We start from the raw sequence: 18,510 nt of genomic DNA on the forward strand, positions 1-18,510 counted from the left end.
CTTTAAGTCACTATGCTGTATTTCTTCTTTTTAGCTGTAAAAACAGTGGTAGACAACATTAGGAAGGATCAACAAATAGCTTTCAGGAATCTGATTATCTTACTATTTCAGTGTTCTTTGTTATACACTCTGAGCTTTCTCCTCACAGTTCTACACCATATTACTTATGATTTATTGGTATGCACATAGTGCTCAGAAGTCATACTTATTCTCAGTGCCAAAAGTAAACACTGAAATCAGTGATGATGTGATTATTTAGAGAAACAAAAACAAAGAACAAAGATAATGAAATAAAATTAAAATTGCCCAAACTAAAAAAAATCCATTTTTATGTTCTGAATTTATTTTGACAAATTTATAATAAGCATTATCAATCATGTGAATAACAATTCAGAAAGACAGAGATTTCATTAGCTATATATTTTATTACTACTGTTACTAGTAAAGTTTTATATTCCTTTTATGTCTAAAAGATAAATTTTATTCCTGGTCCCTCACTAGTATGCAAATTTCCACTGGAATCAAACATCACATGTAACAGGACAAAAACAAATCTCTGAAGGAGGGTACCATTCTCTTTTTTTCTGCAAGTAAAACCATTCCTCACAAATGCTCAGAAGAACAAGAGAAAGTCCATTCGAACCTTCAGAACTTTTAACAACACTCTCCCTTGGCTAATGTTACTAGTCTAAAAGGAGATAAGCCATATAATTTTACAGGAAGCAACCCATTGAATCCTTCAGCAAACGCAGCTTGGCAATCTATCTTCAATTCAAAATAATGAGGTGGCAGGAGTGTGATGAAGAAATAAGTCTTCAAAAACATCATGTAAGGGAATCCAGCTGTGCTTGTATAGTCTCCAGCTATTTAAAGGAACAAAAAGAGAGAAAAAAACCCACCACTCATATAAAATATTGTTTAGAAACATGCAAACAGAAAAAAAAACTCACATTCCAGTGTCTTCAACTATGCATACTAAATCTATTCATACAGCAATAAAAAAATCGTGTACTCACGAATATTTGTTTTTACATGAAGCTATTAGAATTCATTGCTGCAGTTTAAATATTCAAATTTTAAAGAAACAGTCTAAATACTGCCTTTTTTTTACATGCACAGCTGTTTTGCTGTGACTTTCCAATGCATAATAACAAGGTAAAAAAATAATAGAGTTCATTTTGACTGCATTATGAGCCTGGCATTTTGACTGGAGGTATAAGACAAAGACGCTCCTTCCAAAGAGCTCATTGTTAATCATCAGCTAGTCTTCCAGATCTAGCAGCCAGGTATGCTCAGAATGACCCAAACCCTATATATCAATGTATTCCAACTCTGAACACACAGACTCTTTTTGAGAATGCTTTGTATGATCAAACAAATCCAACAGCTTTAATTAAAACTGGATCCATTTTCCTTCCAGTTTCATTAGATCTAATTGATGTAGGCAATGCTTCCTGCTGAGCAGCATACGGTGTTTACAAAGGAAGTATAGTATTGTAAAATCTACAGACCTTGTTATAGAACTCAAACAGCTCCTGATGACTAAATTCTGCAAACACTTTCTTCAGGTTCTGCGAAGGAAAAAGAAAAAGAAAGGAAGTAATAAGGGTACTTTTTTTGCTCTTTGAATAATTGGAACTATTTCAGGATGCGAGTTTAAGCTACATGGAAGATAAAATGTTTGCACCACTTAGTTTTCTTTCCATTGAGCACAATGTCCCTCATATATGCATATTTCATTTTAGTGAAGAAAATAAGTCTACAGATACATCTATTTCCTTACTGCAAATTATAATAATAAAATAACCTATAACAATGATTTTGTTACCTTATTTTTAAGTCATAGATAAAAACGAAAGATTATATTCCTTTTTCTCAGCAGTCCATCTAGGAGCTGGTAAATACCATTATATAAAGACAATGTCAGTAGTGTATTTGATTGAACTTGCACAGCCATTAATGTACTGCACCAGCACAGAGCTAATACTGCCATTCATTAATCTAACAGTTATGACCTTAGCATGCTGAGAGTGCTACAGGCACTTACGCACAGATTCAGCCAAAGTTAACCATTAACACAACAGCTTCAAAGCAGTGCTTAAACACTAAAAAAGCAAAATAACACAACCAATGGAAACTACTGTGGATAAAACAGATGGTGGTAATAATCCTCTGCATGCATATGCTGATGTCTGGGGAAGGGGGTTAAACTAAAATTTCTATCCTGCTTAACTTGCTTACATGAAACAGGTAGTTTAAGGCCTGCCAGTTATTTCAATAATAGTACCAATATATCCAAACTGTGTTTAGTCTTATTCCTTCTACTTTGCTTTGCCACTTTATTTTCTTTTAAGCAAATTTCTAACTACTGCTGCACATCTTCTGTGTTGCTGCTAGACTTTCCAAGGCTTGGAGGCGTTCCTGAGGATAACAGTTGCACTTCCATAAACACTAACAAGGCTCTGTGAAAACCGAGTCTGTGGATGTACCTACTCACAAAAGTAGCATCAGTTGAAATAATGTATACACACTGATTTTGATAAACTAGTACCAACTCGATGTACCACTTAAGTCAGTAGAAAAATGCTCGTTAACAATTCAGCTTAAATTAGCAAGGATACTTTTGCATACAGACAAGGCTGGGGGCCAGATTCTGTATACTGTAGCACTGATGCAATTTTTGGATGTAAGTCAAAAAACACCGCCAACCTTGGTGCAACAAATTTACAAAAGCGGTAGAAGTCCTGGGAACTCAGGATAGGTACTGTCTGATGTTTGTTCCAAAAACGAATTATAAGACACAGGAAAGGGATAAAATGACTGGGGCCAGCCTGTCTGGTGCAATTCCTCCTCCCCGCTCTGCAGAAAGAAGGAAACTTTCCAGCAATTTCAGGAAGGCTACAAAAGCCTAGAAAAGGACCAGTGATTTGTATGAGAGACAAATCTTCCCCCTCTGGGAAGGAACAATGCAATTCTGGGAAGTGTATGGTGAATACAAACTAAAACTACTARAGCAGCACTTCTCTTTGCCATGATCCAGCTGATCCTCCCTCCAAAAAGCATAATGCAGTGACAGGGCAGTAAAAGCATTTTAAAAAGCATTCTATCAGCTAAGAAACCAAGAGAAAGCAAACAAGTGGTTTCTTCAGAAAAAGAAAGGGGGTAGAGGAAAGACGAGATACATTAATAGCAAATGGATCTAGCATTTCAGCCCAAAGGTTTGGCATTTGCAATTCCAGGAGGATTTCAGCGTTTGTCTGAATGGCAGTAATTAAAACCGAAAAGAAAAGGATCAGGATAAAAGGAAGATATCATATATCTTAAAGTTTATCAGTCACAATGAATAAAGTTAGGGTCATCTCTTGCAGGGAGTCTGTCAGAAGAGACTGAGGGATTAAGAAGCACCAGTTTGATGCTGCCTCCAGCAGCAGGGCAGGTTGGGTGTCCAGCACCTCTGACCAAGCACAGCTTCATCCACCAAACCTCGTTTATCAGAGTTCAATGTATCAGTTAAGACTGGCATCTTCTGGTACCATTTCAGATCAGCAATCAAGATCGACTTCACACATATACCCAGAAACTGAAAAGCTTGTATTGCATATTTTCCTCTAAATACAGTAGCTACTAAAAGTTACAAGTTAAGGTAGGCAAATCAAAAAAGTGTGGTCCTTTCAATTCAAGTTCCTTTTATATTGCAAAAAATCAGCATGCTTTTATTAACAGGCTGAGATCTCTTTTTCCCATTACTACTTAAGAGTCGCAGCTTGATAACTCAGACAAAATTTATGTTCCCTTGTGGCAGGCAAATGTCTGTGGAGATCCAAAAGAAAGCATGCAGTCTAAAATCTTGTGCCAGACTAGGTTTTTGCTTTTTTAGGGTTTTTGATGGAAGAGAAGATATAAATATAACAGAATCTTTAATGAAGCATGTTGTACATCTGCACAATCCTCTGCTAAAACAGAATTGTTTCTGTGTGGAAAAACATGGTACATCTACTATATCCCTTCAGCAGAGAACAGTGCCACAAAGAACAGTGACAAAGTGTGGCACTAGCTAAACATGTTATTTTTACAACAGTATGTTTCTTACAGGTATCAGTGCCTTGAAGAAGGTGCCCAGCGATCATTATCACACCATTAGGAGTTCCTGTTTAGACCACAAAACCATCATATCCAAACTAGGTCCCTACAAGAAAAATCTGTGCCTGAGCAGGCTGATTGGCCTCACATTTTTAGCTGACATATCCGTTATTCACTTATTTCCCATACTCTGTGTGAACACAAGCAGTTGAACACAAACGACCATAATTAAAACACTGCATCACAGGACTAGGTTACAATCCAGCTCTTTAATTAATCAGTTAAACAGTACTAAACAAAATCATGGTGCAGATCAAATTGTGCTAAAGCCCCCAGAGCAGACAAAATTCCTCATTTATTTTAAGGAATTTTGCTCAGATAAGGATACAAAATTACAAACCGCAGTATTTTTTCAACCATATCATAACTAAAACATAAGAATTATCACTTTCAGCTAACTGACTTAATTAAATGTTACCATGTGCAGGGAGAGTCTCAGCCTATTTACAAAAAGTAAAGCTGCCTTCTTATATGTATACATATAGGTTTTCAGATGTTGTCTCTGACCTAATACGCATTTCCCAAAACATAAATAAGAAAATAATAATTTGCTGGACATGTAACTTCTTTCATCCTTATACCAAGTGTATCATCTGCTTTTCCTCTTTCTTATTTCTCTATTTTTTCCCCTTCTGTTCCTCATCTTCACTCTCTTCTTTCCTTCATTTCTTCCACCTCATTTTCTCTTTGCTATTATTATCTTCATGTGAAAGACAACTAAAGTTTTACAGTCCATTCTTATTCTCACACTCAGACACACTAATCCCTTTTCTAAGTAGATCCCAAACTTTGGCCCTGTGGCTGCAGAAGCCCCAGCTTCTCCTTTTGAGAGCTTTGCCCTTGACAGTGACAGCTTCAGAGCATCTGAGAAACATAGCTGCAGAGAGATGTCATTCTTATGAAGACAGAGAAATCTCTAAAATACCTAACGTTTATTCTTTGGACAGCCTGCAAAACATGGAGACAGGCTGTTTGTCTGAATCAATATTCCATAAGGAGAGCTTGGGACAGCTCTGGAGTGATATGTTTATTAACTAGCATAGCTAAAGAGGTGGTTTGCAGCATTTTCAACTAAATAAAGTTGCTGTTAAGTTCAATGCGCTCATCTGCTGTTAACCATGACAGAACATTACATTTACTACTGGCAATGACTGTACCAACTGAACATCTTGCACAAGACAAATCTTAACATCCCTGCTGGATCTATTTCTAGGTAATAAGTTTTCTGAAATGTATGATTTAACATATTTGGCCACATATCACTAGTGAATATGTGTTTAAGTGTTAAAATTAAGTTTTAATGCCATTTTGCCTTTATATATCTAGACAGAATATTATTTCATTCTGCCTCTTCTCTCATCCCAAAGATGTATCAGTTTCCAATTTACAGCCTCTTAAGAATTACTGTAAAATCCTAATAAGCTTAATTGATTGAGGTTGTTTTCTACTCTTCCCTATCTTCTCATTTACTCTCTAGGATCATTTATAAAAGCGTAACATCTTCACCAGTCTCTAACAAAGCTGTTCAAAAATAAAATCTTTGTGTGTGTGGAGGGGGCAGAAAAGGAAATGAGGATAAAATCTTCCTGCTCTTAGTCAACATCAATACACTGCCCTATCCAAAAAGCCATCCTGAATGTATGGATAATTCTACAAGATGACCACAACTGCTTAATAGACATTTAAGCTTAAACCCACCAGAAGATAATTGGGTAAACTTTTAGCAAAACATAACTGTCAGCCTGGGTGACACAGATTCAGCTACACAAGATGTAAAGCAGAGTCTCCAACTTCCCATAGCCTTGGCTAACAATTTATTTTAAACATGAATACCTTCTTGCTGCAAAGTGTTTCTGTGGAAACCATGCAAAAAATATGTCTACTTAAAATACTGCAGAAAGCACAGGCAAAATTCTGGTTATAATCATAGAGGTTTTTTTAATCCTATGCTCTAGATATTTCTATTTTACTATACTACTGCAAAAGGCTTTATTAGTAATGACAGAGTTTTGCAATCATATTTATTGCCCAGCCTTATTCCACACACTTAACTCCCCCACCCCACACACGTACTAGGAGTTATAAATAACAGGCAAACTTCTGGGTTAAAAGCTAACTGGAATAAGAAAAATTGATATTGCTGTAATAGTTCTCAATTGCAAAGCTATAACTACTTTTACTACATTGCAAAAAAAATGCCAAGTACTTTGAAGCAAACAGATGGAGGGACAGGCTGATTTGTACATCTAAATGTCTACTGATAATGATAACGCTATATGACTAAGTACATGTAAAAAAAACCCATAGTATATTCAGTGAGGTTTGTTAGCAGTAACTAAGTAGAAGCAACACAAACCCCACAGTCTCCATATTCTAAAAGAACCTTAATGCTGCTTTCAACAACTTCTAAATTAGGTTTAAGAGATGGAATTTTTCATATTTACTTTTCATTTTCCAATTTATTCCTATGAGATCTCTTTATATTCTCAGAAACAATGAAAGGATATGGATAATTAAACTAATAAGTTTAGGGCCAAATTCAGGCACATTCCTAAATAGGCCCCAGTTGACTTTGAGCAGCCTCCATTTCCCTGGGGACCTATCCATGCTGGTGCTACATCAGTCCAGACTTCCTTAAAATTTCCTTGGGCCCTGGAGAATGAGGCATTTGCCTAGGCATAGACAGATGGGAAGAGGGTCAGAAGTTGTGTCCCACAGAATTTATCAGCAAGTTTCAGCTGCTTGGACAGGAAGAAGAACTGCAGCATGGTAAGAAAAGCAGATGTGTTAAAACAGACCAGCATCGCTTTAAGGCACACCTGTTCCTTATCTATCTGAACATAAGAGACAGCAATTAAGACTTCGCTGTATTCTTATGGCAGTAGGTGGACGTAATTCAGCTAAGGGATTCAACAGAACATAGGGAGTTAAGTACCAACTTAAATATATTCCAAACTACGCTTCTTTCACATCATCAAAGAATCTGACCTTCAGACTTCATTCTTCTTCCAAGCTTACTTCCATTTGCAATACCAATTAATTATTTTCTTAGAGGAAAAAAAACCCCATGCCTTATGACTGAATTATATTCATTTTCAAGTGTCAGCATGCAACATCTTTCACAGTAACCCCCTCTTTTCCTGGTATATATATTAAGATTTAGTTTGTACATAAACTGCATTCTCTGTTTTCAAGGTACATTTCTTTTCTTTCCTTTTTTTTTTTTTTTTTAATATAAACTTTAGGTATTCAAATTCCTTGAGAGGGAGGTCAAACTCAGCAGCATACTAAGGATGTCTTTCCTTCCTTTGCAACATATGAGTAAGATCCCTACCTGAACCTCTGTGTTGATTCCTTGGATCTAATCAACATGYTTCTGAAGATAGGTGAATTGGAGATACATACAAATAATGTTATTTGAGCAGACATGGGATCATCTATGCATGCATTCATGGAAAATATCTGTAACAAACTCATTGCCCAGTCCGGTAGGGAGCCAAGAGACGCTGCAGAAACTTGGGAGACCTGCAGAAATGCCTTACGTACTTCCAAACAACAGCTAGAAACATCAGTCATTTCTATTTTCTCTCCTCCATTTTCTTTCCACCCTCACACAAGTATCCAGTAACGGCTGGCTGAACTGGTGCAAAGCTGCAGATGACAAATGGGATATAATTCCTAGAAAGACTTCATAGGCTGGGAAGGCCAATGAACACTAGAGGCAGACAGACGCCTTTCTTCACAGTAAAGGAGAAAAATGATTTTAAACATCAAGACAATTCCCTTAAGGTAAAAAACTATGGGAAACAAAAGACTCCAGTTTTCACCTCAGCACAACTAGTCAGAGTAAATACCACCTTGGTAAGCAAAAGGGTGATAGTAAAACATTTTTTCAAATAGCTATATCCAGGCAGAGGTTTCCTTTGCCTTGAATTTACTAGGAACTTACATCCCTATAAATAACATCCAATTAGGATATGGTGTTTTTAAAATAATTATTTCCATGGAAAAACTCTTAAAAAAAACAGAAATCAAGAGTTGTAGCATTATCATTTCAGTACAAAGATTATGTTAAATATATTTGTACAAAAATATCACAGTGAACAAATATGCTTTTTGTGAAAATGGGTGGTAATGCATATTAGCACATTCCTGTCAAAATAAATATTTAAAAGCAGGTCTTTTGTATTGATTCATTCCCTCTATGACCTACACATAAAAAATGGCTCACAGAAGACTTATTATGACTCATGAGAGTTCGTCTTTCTCCCTTGCCTGTTCCAAACTTCACATACACACCCTCACATGTTCTTCCTTTTTTTGAAGACTACTACAGTATATACAGTGCATACAGTTCATTACTGATGCTGCACTAGTCTCCACACAGGATTAATCATGAGCAGTTTAAAGCACACAGGTGGACCAATGTGGATCACTGTAATTTTAGGATTCCATAGGAAAATGTATAGCTACAATTGCCAAATATAATATCCAAGAAAAGATGTACCTGAAAATTGTTAGTTTCACTTGCTAAAAGGCCTTCACACACTTACCAAGAACACCATTGACTAATCGAAGAACACAGGTCCTATTAATAACAACACTCCTATTTCATCTCTCACCTAATTTCGCAAATTATATTGTATTCCTAATATCGCAGAAAGCTCTTCGAAGGACAACTTGATTAGAAATTTAAACCAAATATACCCCTACTTCCTATTAAAGTTCACTATATCAGGTATGGAGAAAGGGTCTTTGGGAAGACATGCACATCTTAATTGCTGTGTATTGTTTACGTAACATGTAGTTTGAAACAACTGGAATACACATTTTCTTCTTCATTCAGAACTGTACTTTGACCACTAAATCATTTTATTCCTATGAAGAAATTTGTTTGTTTGTTTGTTTTTTTGATCTTTCACATTATGCCACAATGTGCTTGGCACAGAAATTACAGTATGCAAAAATAAAGTTCATGAACAGTCCAAGGAAAACAGGGGGTTCCACTTCTGCGTTTCATTTATTTCCATCAGGGCTGTCATGTAAGTCTTCAAACACCAAAGACCAGTGAGTTCATACTTATATTTCTAAAGATATCTCACATCAAGACTGACATAATAATGTCACATGCACCTTTAATGATAAGGAATTCACTTTTCTTATGCCTGTGCTCAGAGAGAACAGGTTTTTAAACTCCCTACAGTTCCCAGAACAACTACTGCTGGCTCCATAAATGTTCTGACCTCACTTATTTCCCAAATTTATCACAGCCAAATTCATTTTGGACAAACTGCATATTAAAGAGACGTCACATAGGCAGAGCTGTGATATATTTCCATCACCTTAGAATAAAAATCCAGTTCCTGGAGGCTGTGAGAATTGAGTGTAAATACTAACAGCAAGGTTAGCCCAGCATTCGGCATCTGAAAACTTAGATTATGGGCTCAAACAGCAAACGTTGCAACTTGGAAAAATATCTTCATAGATGGAAGCTCTGCCCTAGAGTGTCTAAGGCAGACTAGACAAATTTTATTACATAAAGATGTATAATGGTCAAAACTTCCTACCAAAGAGAGCAGCTCAACAATGTAAAGAGTGTTTTAGAAAACTTCTCACAAAGCTTGCTTGTAGCTGACATGATTAATATTGAGTTACAAATCCTTTACATTCAAATCAGATATGCCCCTAATGTTGGGTCTGAAGACAGCTGGACTTTGAGAAAGCTCAAATTGTGATTCAAACCACTTAGTAAGCCACCCATCTGTCTCAAGTAAAAGCCAGATAAAATCTCCTGTATCCGGGGGAGGAAATTTGAATTATTGCAGTCTGCATCCACATCTAGAGCAACTGCTCTGACAGGAATTTTGTCTGGTATAATCATGCAGATGAACATGACTTCAGGAAGACTTTAGATGAATGGGAGAAGCTGCTATCTTTTTGCAGTGTTAGTTTCTGAGTCTACCTGCAACACTGTAGTACTGGAAAAAAAAAAAGAAAAGAAAACCCTACTGCAAAAAAGCATTTTTGTTTTACCACAAAAAGCCTTTCTTCACCACCAGAAAACCTGAAACCTGTTTCTACTGAGACACAAGAAAAGAGGTTGGATAAAAGATGTCAGCAGTGAGAGGAAGTATCTAAGGAAACTTAGATCCAAGTGAAATCAATGTAACTGATGTGAAAATATCCTTTCTAAAAAACCTGCTTAAGTATTTGCAAAATGTCAAGATTAGATAATTTGTAAATCAGTTCTTTTCCTTCTGTTTGGGATGGATCATTCGGACTAACACCAATTTGGATTTTGTTGGGCAGAGAGGCAAAGAGAAGATGAATTTTTTTATTGTGCTAAAAGGGTGTTAGTGGCTGTCAGCAAGCATATCTTTGATCTCTGGGCAAATTGCTCCAGCAAACACCTGGGTGCCTGCACGCACACATCGCCGGGCTGAAAGCAACTGGAAAGCCATGGGGAAGCCGGGGGTGTTAACTAGCAGCCTGGCCCTCAGGGGATCAAAGGCAGAGCTCCTGGCTAACAGGGCTGCCTGGAAAGCGAGGTATATTTGTGCACTAGGAAACTGCCTACTATTTCTACTGTATTCTGAGAAATGGAACAGATGTCCAGCTTTTGCTGTAATACCCATGATTTACAAATAAATATCAGACTCGTGGCCAGTACCTCCTTGCTAGAAGCCACCCCAGCAAGGCCTGGAACCTGGGCTACCCACTTGGCTCAAGGCCATCCTGATGTCAGAGGGTGGTCAAAAAGGCATCACCGCGCTGAGCACATGACACAATCAAACACCAGCATCTCTCCAGTAACACAGAACAGTGTTGCCTGAAGAGCTGCTGGAAGAGGCCTTTAAAAGCAAAGTTTTTCAAGTTAGACATAAAAGCTCCTTTTTACAAAGGTTTAAAAAAAGACTGGATGGTCTTTTCTGATCATGATTCGGTAAATTCAAGACTGACTCTTCATTGACTGCAAGTTAGAAACAAGAAGACAAAAAACATTTTTTTTTTACTGAAATAACTGCAGCGTAACAACCCAAAATGCAAGATGCATTGCTGGTTCTATCAAACAAGAAGGAAGCAACTTCTTAATGAGGAAGCAATCCACCAAGAACTTCTCTGTCTCAGCGTGTCCCTAAAGGTTACCCACATCCTAACGATGCAGAAATGAGCCATGTAGATTTTAGACAATCACATTTCAGTGATCTTTTTCTTCTTGCTTCATTACTTCTGCTGAAAAGTTCTTTAAAAGCTCGATGTAATGATGTGGTATGAATTCTTACTGCTTACACAGAAAATTGGACAGAGTGGTAAGGATGGAAAGCACTCCAAGTGCTGTGTAAGTGTTTTCATAAAATCAAACCACTCATCCAAAGCTTCCTTTAAAGACAGGAGATTAACATAAATATATAGGTAGTATCTTCCTGGGGAAGAACAAATACTTTTGGCTAATGCTACCTATTTGAAAGAGGGTTTCAAATCCTTTTTTTTCCTCAGGTCTGTGTGCTGTTTCATTACAGTTCATACAGATTGCTTTAGAAGAGGGTGAGCAACGAGTGGAATACAGTATTAGATTTGGATTATTCTATAGATAGCTGGAAAGCAGTACTCATGCTGGCTACAATGTTTCCAGCTAATATCAAAACCAGGATGCTTTTTAAGTTTTTCTATCAAAACAAAATCCATTTAACTCCAAATTGATTACATTTTTGTCTTACAATTCAACACTGCATGATGCAAAACTGGGATGGTAGAACAAGGAATAAGAACTGATATTATATGGTGTAATCTTTTCATAAAGACAGACAGGAGTTTAACATTTAAAATATGCTTAAATATCTTTCACATTTTTATCTTTTTGAATACAGAAGTTTCTTGAAGGGGAATTTTAAAATTTTAAAACAGATCAGTTTATAAATTCTGTCCATATGAAGGATTTCATAAAATAATGCTTAAATTGATGTTTAAGATGTTAAATCATCTATCACAAAAGATACTGAAAGCTTATAATTTGCTTAACATGCTGTCTACACTGATGAATAAAAAGGTCAAAAGTGTAATATATGGGTTAGTCATTGATATCTAGCTTTGCAGTCTAACAAGGAGTTATGAACATTTCCAGATTCTTCTTATATCTTCTTTTATTTATGAAGAGAATGCTAAGAATATTTTTGCTGACTATTAAAGGTTTTAGATTTAAAAGAAAAACATAAAAGTGCAGGAAGTGCTTTAAAATATTTTCTCTTGAAATAGTATTTATGTGCTACTACAGAGAGGAATTTAACAGAACATTTTTTTTCTTTTGGTCAAGAGAGGATGTTCAATATATATAGGTCCTCTTAATATGGGACATTATTTTAAAGAGAGAATTAAATTATAATACTTGCAGTACACTACTCATATTAAAATTATGTCAGCTAATACTGAAATAGCTTGTTTTTAATACTGACTTTCAATATATTCAAGTCCAAAACAACTGCATTTTCTCTTTTCAAGACATACATAATGAGGCGATGGTAAAGGGAACAAACAGAATAATTATAGACAGGTATGGTAGGTTAAAAAAAGCTAATTTCTATCCTGAGGTAATAGGTTAGACATAACAGTTACCTCCCCACTGATTAAATGCGGACTGTTAAGTCTAGCTTTCCTTTATATAACAGAAAGATCTTCCAACAGTCTCAGAAAAAACTTAGCTATATCTTGAACCATCTGTAAATTCTCTTCTGCGTTGTTATACCTCTTCACTGTCTGAATAGCCATACATAATAAATTGCTTTGTCTTGAATCTGCACGATGACTTTCAGATGCCACATACCATCTTTTCTCAAATGGAAATTTTTTATGTTTTTTGCACTTTTTTGCTAAGAAAAGTGAGGATGTCAGCAAGACTGAACTAGCTCAAGTTCAATTTAGGCATACATCAGAGACAAAATAGCAACTGAAAGGCTAAAATTCTTCCCCTTCACTTACTATGACACTCTAAAAAGTCATCCTCGAGGAAAGTGATCCCTGTATTTCGTCAGGCAGGTATCAGCGTTCCATCTCAAAGCACCTTTACCTTTTCACACCAGTTACTCACAGCAAGTTCAGACAAACAGGAGTACTGTAGTCAGAATTTTGATGCATTATATCTGCTATGGCGTATCATTAGTTAGYGTGGGTTCTACAATTTCCTAGAGCATTTATATTCTCAAATAGTGCAAAAAGGAAATATTACTCATAGAGTAATTGCACCTCTTCCAGCTGTGTCTCTGCAGATCCCACTGTGCATATACATGCGTCGTGGTATGCAAGGCTGGATTCTTTACAACCGCAGCATCTTCTGGAGTCACATCACTGAGCTGAGAGCGTAAAGTTCGGGGACATTTATACCAGCTCTTTGTTTCTCCGCCAGTGCAAGTGCCAGGTATCAGGAGTTCACATAAACATTAGATCCCCCAGCTTGCCCTCTGCCTACATGCAAAGGGCATCTTGAAAGTAAATAACTTTCCTTCCTTCTCCTTTGAGCAACTGTCTACAGCGATTGCGCTGCTGACAAACGCAGCCTGTCTCAGAGGTGAGCAAGAAGTTGTACCTAACAGAAGTCTGCTCTTTCAAAGGTCATAGTCAATCTGAAGGACTGGGGCAAGTATGGGAAAACACAAAAGTGAGCCCCCCAGTGCTAGTTACAAATGATGAATGCATGCTGCTCAAAGAGGTAGCAAAGGCTTGGAAAGTTAGGAGTTTAATGAACCCCAGTGTGTCCAGGAGGATGTTTCCTTGCTAAAGCATAGCAGGGATGTTTATCATCTTATGCTCATACAGATAACCTTTATAGGAATGTCAGTCCTCCTCTCAGTCCTCCTGCAAAACATAACAAAACCATCTGGCTTAGGCTTTAATTGATTTCCTCCTACTTAGGTGCCAAGACAGTGCTCTAGCTGCATTCAGTGTATAAAAGTGTGCACTGACTGGCAGAAAAATAAACTGGGAAAACAAATGGTTGACAGATACACTGATTAAGCTGGTCAGAAACTTTGGCTGAAGCCTCAGTGTGACAGCATTCTTATGAAAAACCATATTAACAGCAGCCCCATTCTCTTACTGGGGAATGACAGAATTAACAGTTAAATACATACTTGAAGAGAGATGCCATGAAATTCCAAGAATGAGAAAAGTTTTGTGATTGCTGAGAAGTTAAGAGAGTAATTCTGTAGCCCTATGTGGAAGAATAAATAACTAAAAGTGCAACCTGGTTGCTTTAATGAGATCTAATGGTCCAATATATTTGGAAACATTATTTGAAAAGGATTAAAGCACTGTTTTGTAGGAGAACCACTTATTTTTGGATTATTTTGTTTGTCTTGCAGGATGCTTTTGACTTTATAAAAACAAAACTTTTTTGCAAACATCAGCTAGTCAGAACTAGATTAGGCAAAGGCAATGTGGGTACAGAGCTCTTCTAAGAACTATGCAGACCCAACAGTTAAAATGACAGTTGGTGATTCACCTCCCAAACTGGCGAATGTAGCCTTTATTCTTTGGTTGTTTGATGGCATTGTTTTTGTTAACTCTGAAGGCTACAAAGATGTTAAAAACTAAAATGTTAGAACACAGCCTGAGATCTTAAGAGGAACAAACTGCATTACTACTTCAGCAGGAACTTTGGTTCAGAGTGAGACTTCGTATTTGGACTGAAATGTTTCTTCAGAAATTGTGGGTGTTTTCTACATGTTGGAAGTATTGAAATGCAAAAGTAAACACATTGGAGGTCAAGAGCTGCAAGCCATTCAACAGTACCTAAGTTTGGTACAGCAGTGAATGAAAGCTTTAGGATGTTGAAGATCCTGAATAAATTTTCATTCCTTTTTCCTTTGAGAATTAAAACCTTCCCTTCCAAATTTTTGAAATATAACCTTCAATGGTTCTACATGCAATAGGACACTTCTTGCCTTAAAAAATATCCCATCATATCAGGAAAGGAAGAGAACATTTAACTGTGTAGTGAGCTGCATTAGGAAGAACGCAGCCATCGGGCACAGCAAAGCAGTTATTCTCCTCTGCCAGGCACTCGTGAGGCTTCACCTGGATTGCACATCCAGTTTTGCATACCCCCGGTACACCAGAGCTGTTAACAACCTAGGAGGAGTTCAGCAAATTATCATGTAGATGGTTAGCGGGCTGGAGTACACGACACACAAGGAGAGGCTAAGGGAATTGGTTTGTTTAGTTTGAAACAGAGAAGGCTGAGAGCGGGCAATCTAACTGCAGTTCTATTTTAAACAGTTTTAGCATTAAATTGTAGTACCTCTATAATGGTCGTTCTAGCTCATCTTCTTAAAGATTAGGTATCTTACCTGTTTAGACAGAGAGCCCATCCCACAAGAAAGACTGGCACTTCATAATAAACAACATAATTATCATCCATTAGCGGAAGACTTTATGAGGAATAAACTTCAATCTGCCTGTGAGGATTCAACTTCTCTGTGCATTTTTTGCAGGGATGGGACCCAAATAACATGAAATCCCTAGAGGATGTCAATCACATCTTTTAGATGGCCCCTGTTATTTGCTCTTAGAACACATGGGACTGGATGCAGAAGTAATTTCAACAGATCTCAGTTGCTCAGTACTGATAGTGGCCAGCAAGATGATATATACGACCTAGAAGTAGGTCAGTACAATTCACAAGTGATGAGGTTGTTGAATTGCCAATCTTGGGATCTAAAGACTGCTGATCTCCTGCTTGTCTATCACCACCAGTTTAAAAGCCCTGCAACTGGAGCTCAACTAATGCTTTTTGAGCAATGCAAAAGTATTCCAGCACAATCTCCAGTAGCTCTGAAACTTTAATAAGAGCATGAAACATCCATAAACAGCAAGACAGGGCTAAATTCCCAAAAGGCGTAGGGCTCCTGTATAAAAAATCACTGCTATCAGTCAGTTATGCCTCCAGACTTCATTCAGAGCATCACCTAGCCTCAGGGCTCTTGGCATAGGATCAAAATGCCATGGTCAAGTAATACAAGGTGCCACCTATTAGCATTTGTATAGCCTACTCTCCTAGAATAAAACCAGCATAGAAGCATAAAGTTGACATAAACTCTATATTAGTTGCACATATTCCGGAAAATGTGACAGAAATGCAACCATGTACCCAACATTACAATTCTGTGAGGCCATCCGGTAGTGCAGAGGTTCAGTACTAATGATTGTGGAACCATGGCTAGACTCCATGGCATAAACTTATACATGAAACCACGGTATTAGACTCAGTTTCTTCTTCATTTACTGATTGGCTGCCAGATGTTTATAGATGAACTGAAAACACTATTTACAGGCCAGTATGTGGTAATATTTTCAAGCAAACAAGAGACTAAAGAGGTGAAGATAAAAATCAAAATGAGTCTGTAAACGACCTTGCTGAAAGCTCTTACTTACCAAAAGACTTCCTGGAATATTTCATCACTGTGAAGCCATATCACAAGAAATCTCATACAGGATTACTCAGACAGTAATAATAAAAGTTACTAAAAATGCTGCATTTTTCTACACTTCTGTTTAATACAGCATAGCATCATCTCTTTAGCTGTTGCATTTTCCTGTATAATACTATACATTTTACTGAAAGTATGTTGTCAAAAAACAAGATACATTAAACAGTGACAGAGATCCACATCCAAAACCTATAGAATTAACAATAAAATTTGTTAACTGCAATAACAATAAAATTTGTTAACTGCATTAACTGCCGTTAGATTATCTAATCTTCCTTCCATATTATCCATATCCATAATATCCATATTATATCCATATCCAATATCCATATTATCTACTATCTATTATCTATTCTTAAAGAAACTTTAAGACAAATTACACTGGTTATTTTCACAAAATTCCAGGATCCTGCATTTCTTTGAGTGATTCTAGTTGCCGACTACAAAAAGTTCTTAAATTCTCTCTGGTTGAAAGACTAGAGTTGACAATGCAAAATGATGAAAGAATTTTAAAACAAAATGCATAAACCTTTCTGTCATAAACCTTGTCTTTCCTACATGACCACAGTGGTGTGGATGTGCCATGGCTTCATAGCCTACAAGATGCATGGGATCAACTGCAACTGGGGATTACACAGACAGTAATCAGTTTGTAATTGCACAAATCAACCCCAACCTAGACTTTAAAAAATAAACAGCTCAGAATCAAGACCCTGAAACAGTGGCTGTTGATCAGGCCTGCTGTCATTCTATAACCTAGGAGCCATGAAGAAAAGACACTCCTTCCGTCATGATCCCTGTAATTCTCAATGTACAATTCAATTAGGTGGTAGCTGAGCTTCAGTAAAAGCTCTGTCTCTGTATTTCTAAATTACTACATTGGCAGCTGTGTGAAACAGTGTATGGGTCTCCGTCATAACCCACAGGGGTAAGTAAAAAAAAACCCAACAACTGAAGTTTGCATATTTTGTCAACCTGAACACTTAATCAGTGAGAAATGAACTACGTGCTCACCCAAAGAGGTAGCCAGTACAGAGTCTTAGTAAGGAAAAACAAACACTGCTTTTCCACATGCATCTTCTAAGAGAAGATGATGAAGACCTTTTCATTATGTCTTAAGAACAACAGACCTGTAAAATGACAACATATAATACAGGAAAAGCAGAATGGAGACCTTTCTTAGAGCAAGAAAAGCTTATTACTTTCCTTATAGCAAAGGACTAACAAAGATGGAAGATGTGGCCAGTAGACCTTCTCTACAGCAAAGAACGAACTTCGATGGACTATGGCCATACATCAACGCACAATCCATGTATTACAAAAATATGCTCACAGCCAGCTTCTTCTTACTGAACAAGGATGTGACCAGAGAGGTTCGTTAATGAAGAGTGTACAGAAACATAAAAAGTTGAGATTTTAAAAAAGTGAAATACAGATGTTATGTTTTGCAGTGACAAAAGCTTTCTACCCCATCATTCAGGCAGAATTTTATTGCTTTCTCATTCACTTGATGTTAAAGTCTTAAAGTATGCCCAGTATTCTTGATAGTATAGCTGCTTTTCAGTGAATTGCAGTGCAGGTATTATTATTTGGGCTTTTTCACTTCTTTTTTTTTCATCCCCTATAAGGGAGCCTATTTATGCCATTTCAGAAACAGTTCCTTCCACACTACCATAATTTATTTAGAAAATCTAATAACAAAGGTAAGAACTTGCCCTAAAAATTATGGTTAAACATTAGGCATATGCATGCAGCATCCATTATTTAAAATCTTGTATCTGGGCCTTTTAAACATTTTTTCAATTCATTTTGTTTCAAATGATCTAACAGGAAAAAGGCACCTGAAATAAGTAAATTGATTTTAGAGTTTACTTTTTAACAAAAATAAAAT

General features: G+C 36.9%; 1 protein-coding gene across 1 annotated transcript in view; it reads right to left on the bottom strand.

Moving 5' to 3' along the window:
* Positions 1 to 321: 321 nt before the first annotated feature.
* The window catches only part of COMMD10 (COMM domain containing 10), a 110,067-nt gene continuing 91,878 nt past the window's right edge, over positions 322 to 18,510 (bottom strand). The window contains exons 5-6 of the mRNA XM_026069476.1: positions 1,512 to 1,571; positions 322 to 863 (exon numbers count right to left, since the gene is read on the bottom strand). Of these exons, the coding sequence (XP_025925261.1) occupies positions 825 to 863; positions 1,512 to 1,571 (99 nt within the window). The 3' untranslated portion in view covers positions 322 to 824. The remainder of the gene's footprint in view (positions 864 to 1,511; positions 1,572 to 18,510) is intronic.

The sequence above is a fragment of the Apteryx rowi genome, unplaced genomic scaffold (assembly GCF_003343035.1).
Source record: "Apteryx rowi isolate R43461 unplaced genomic scaffold, aptRow1 scaffold_299, whole genome shotgun sequence".
NCBI lineage: Eukaryota > Metazoa > Chordata > Aves > Apterygiformes > Apterygidae > Apteryx > Apteryx rowi.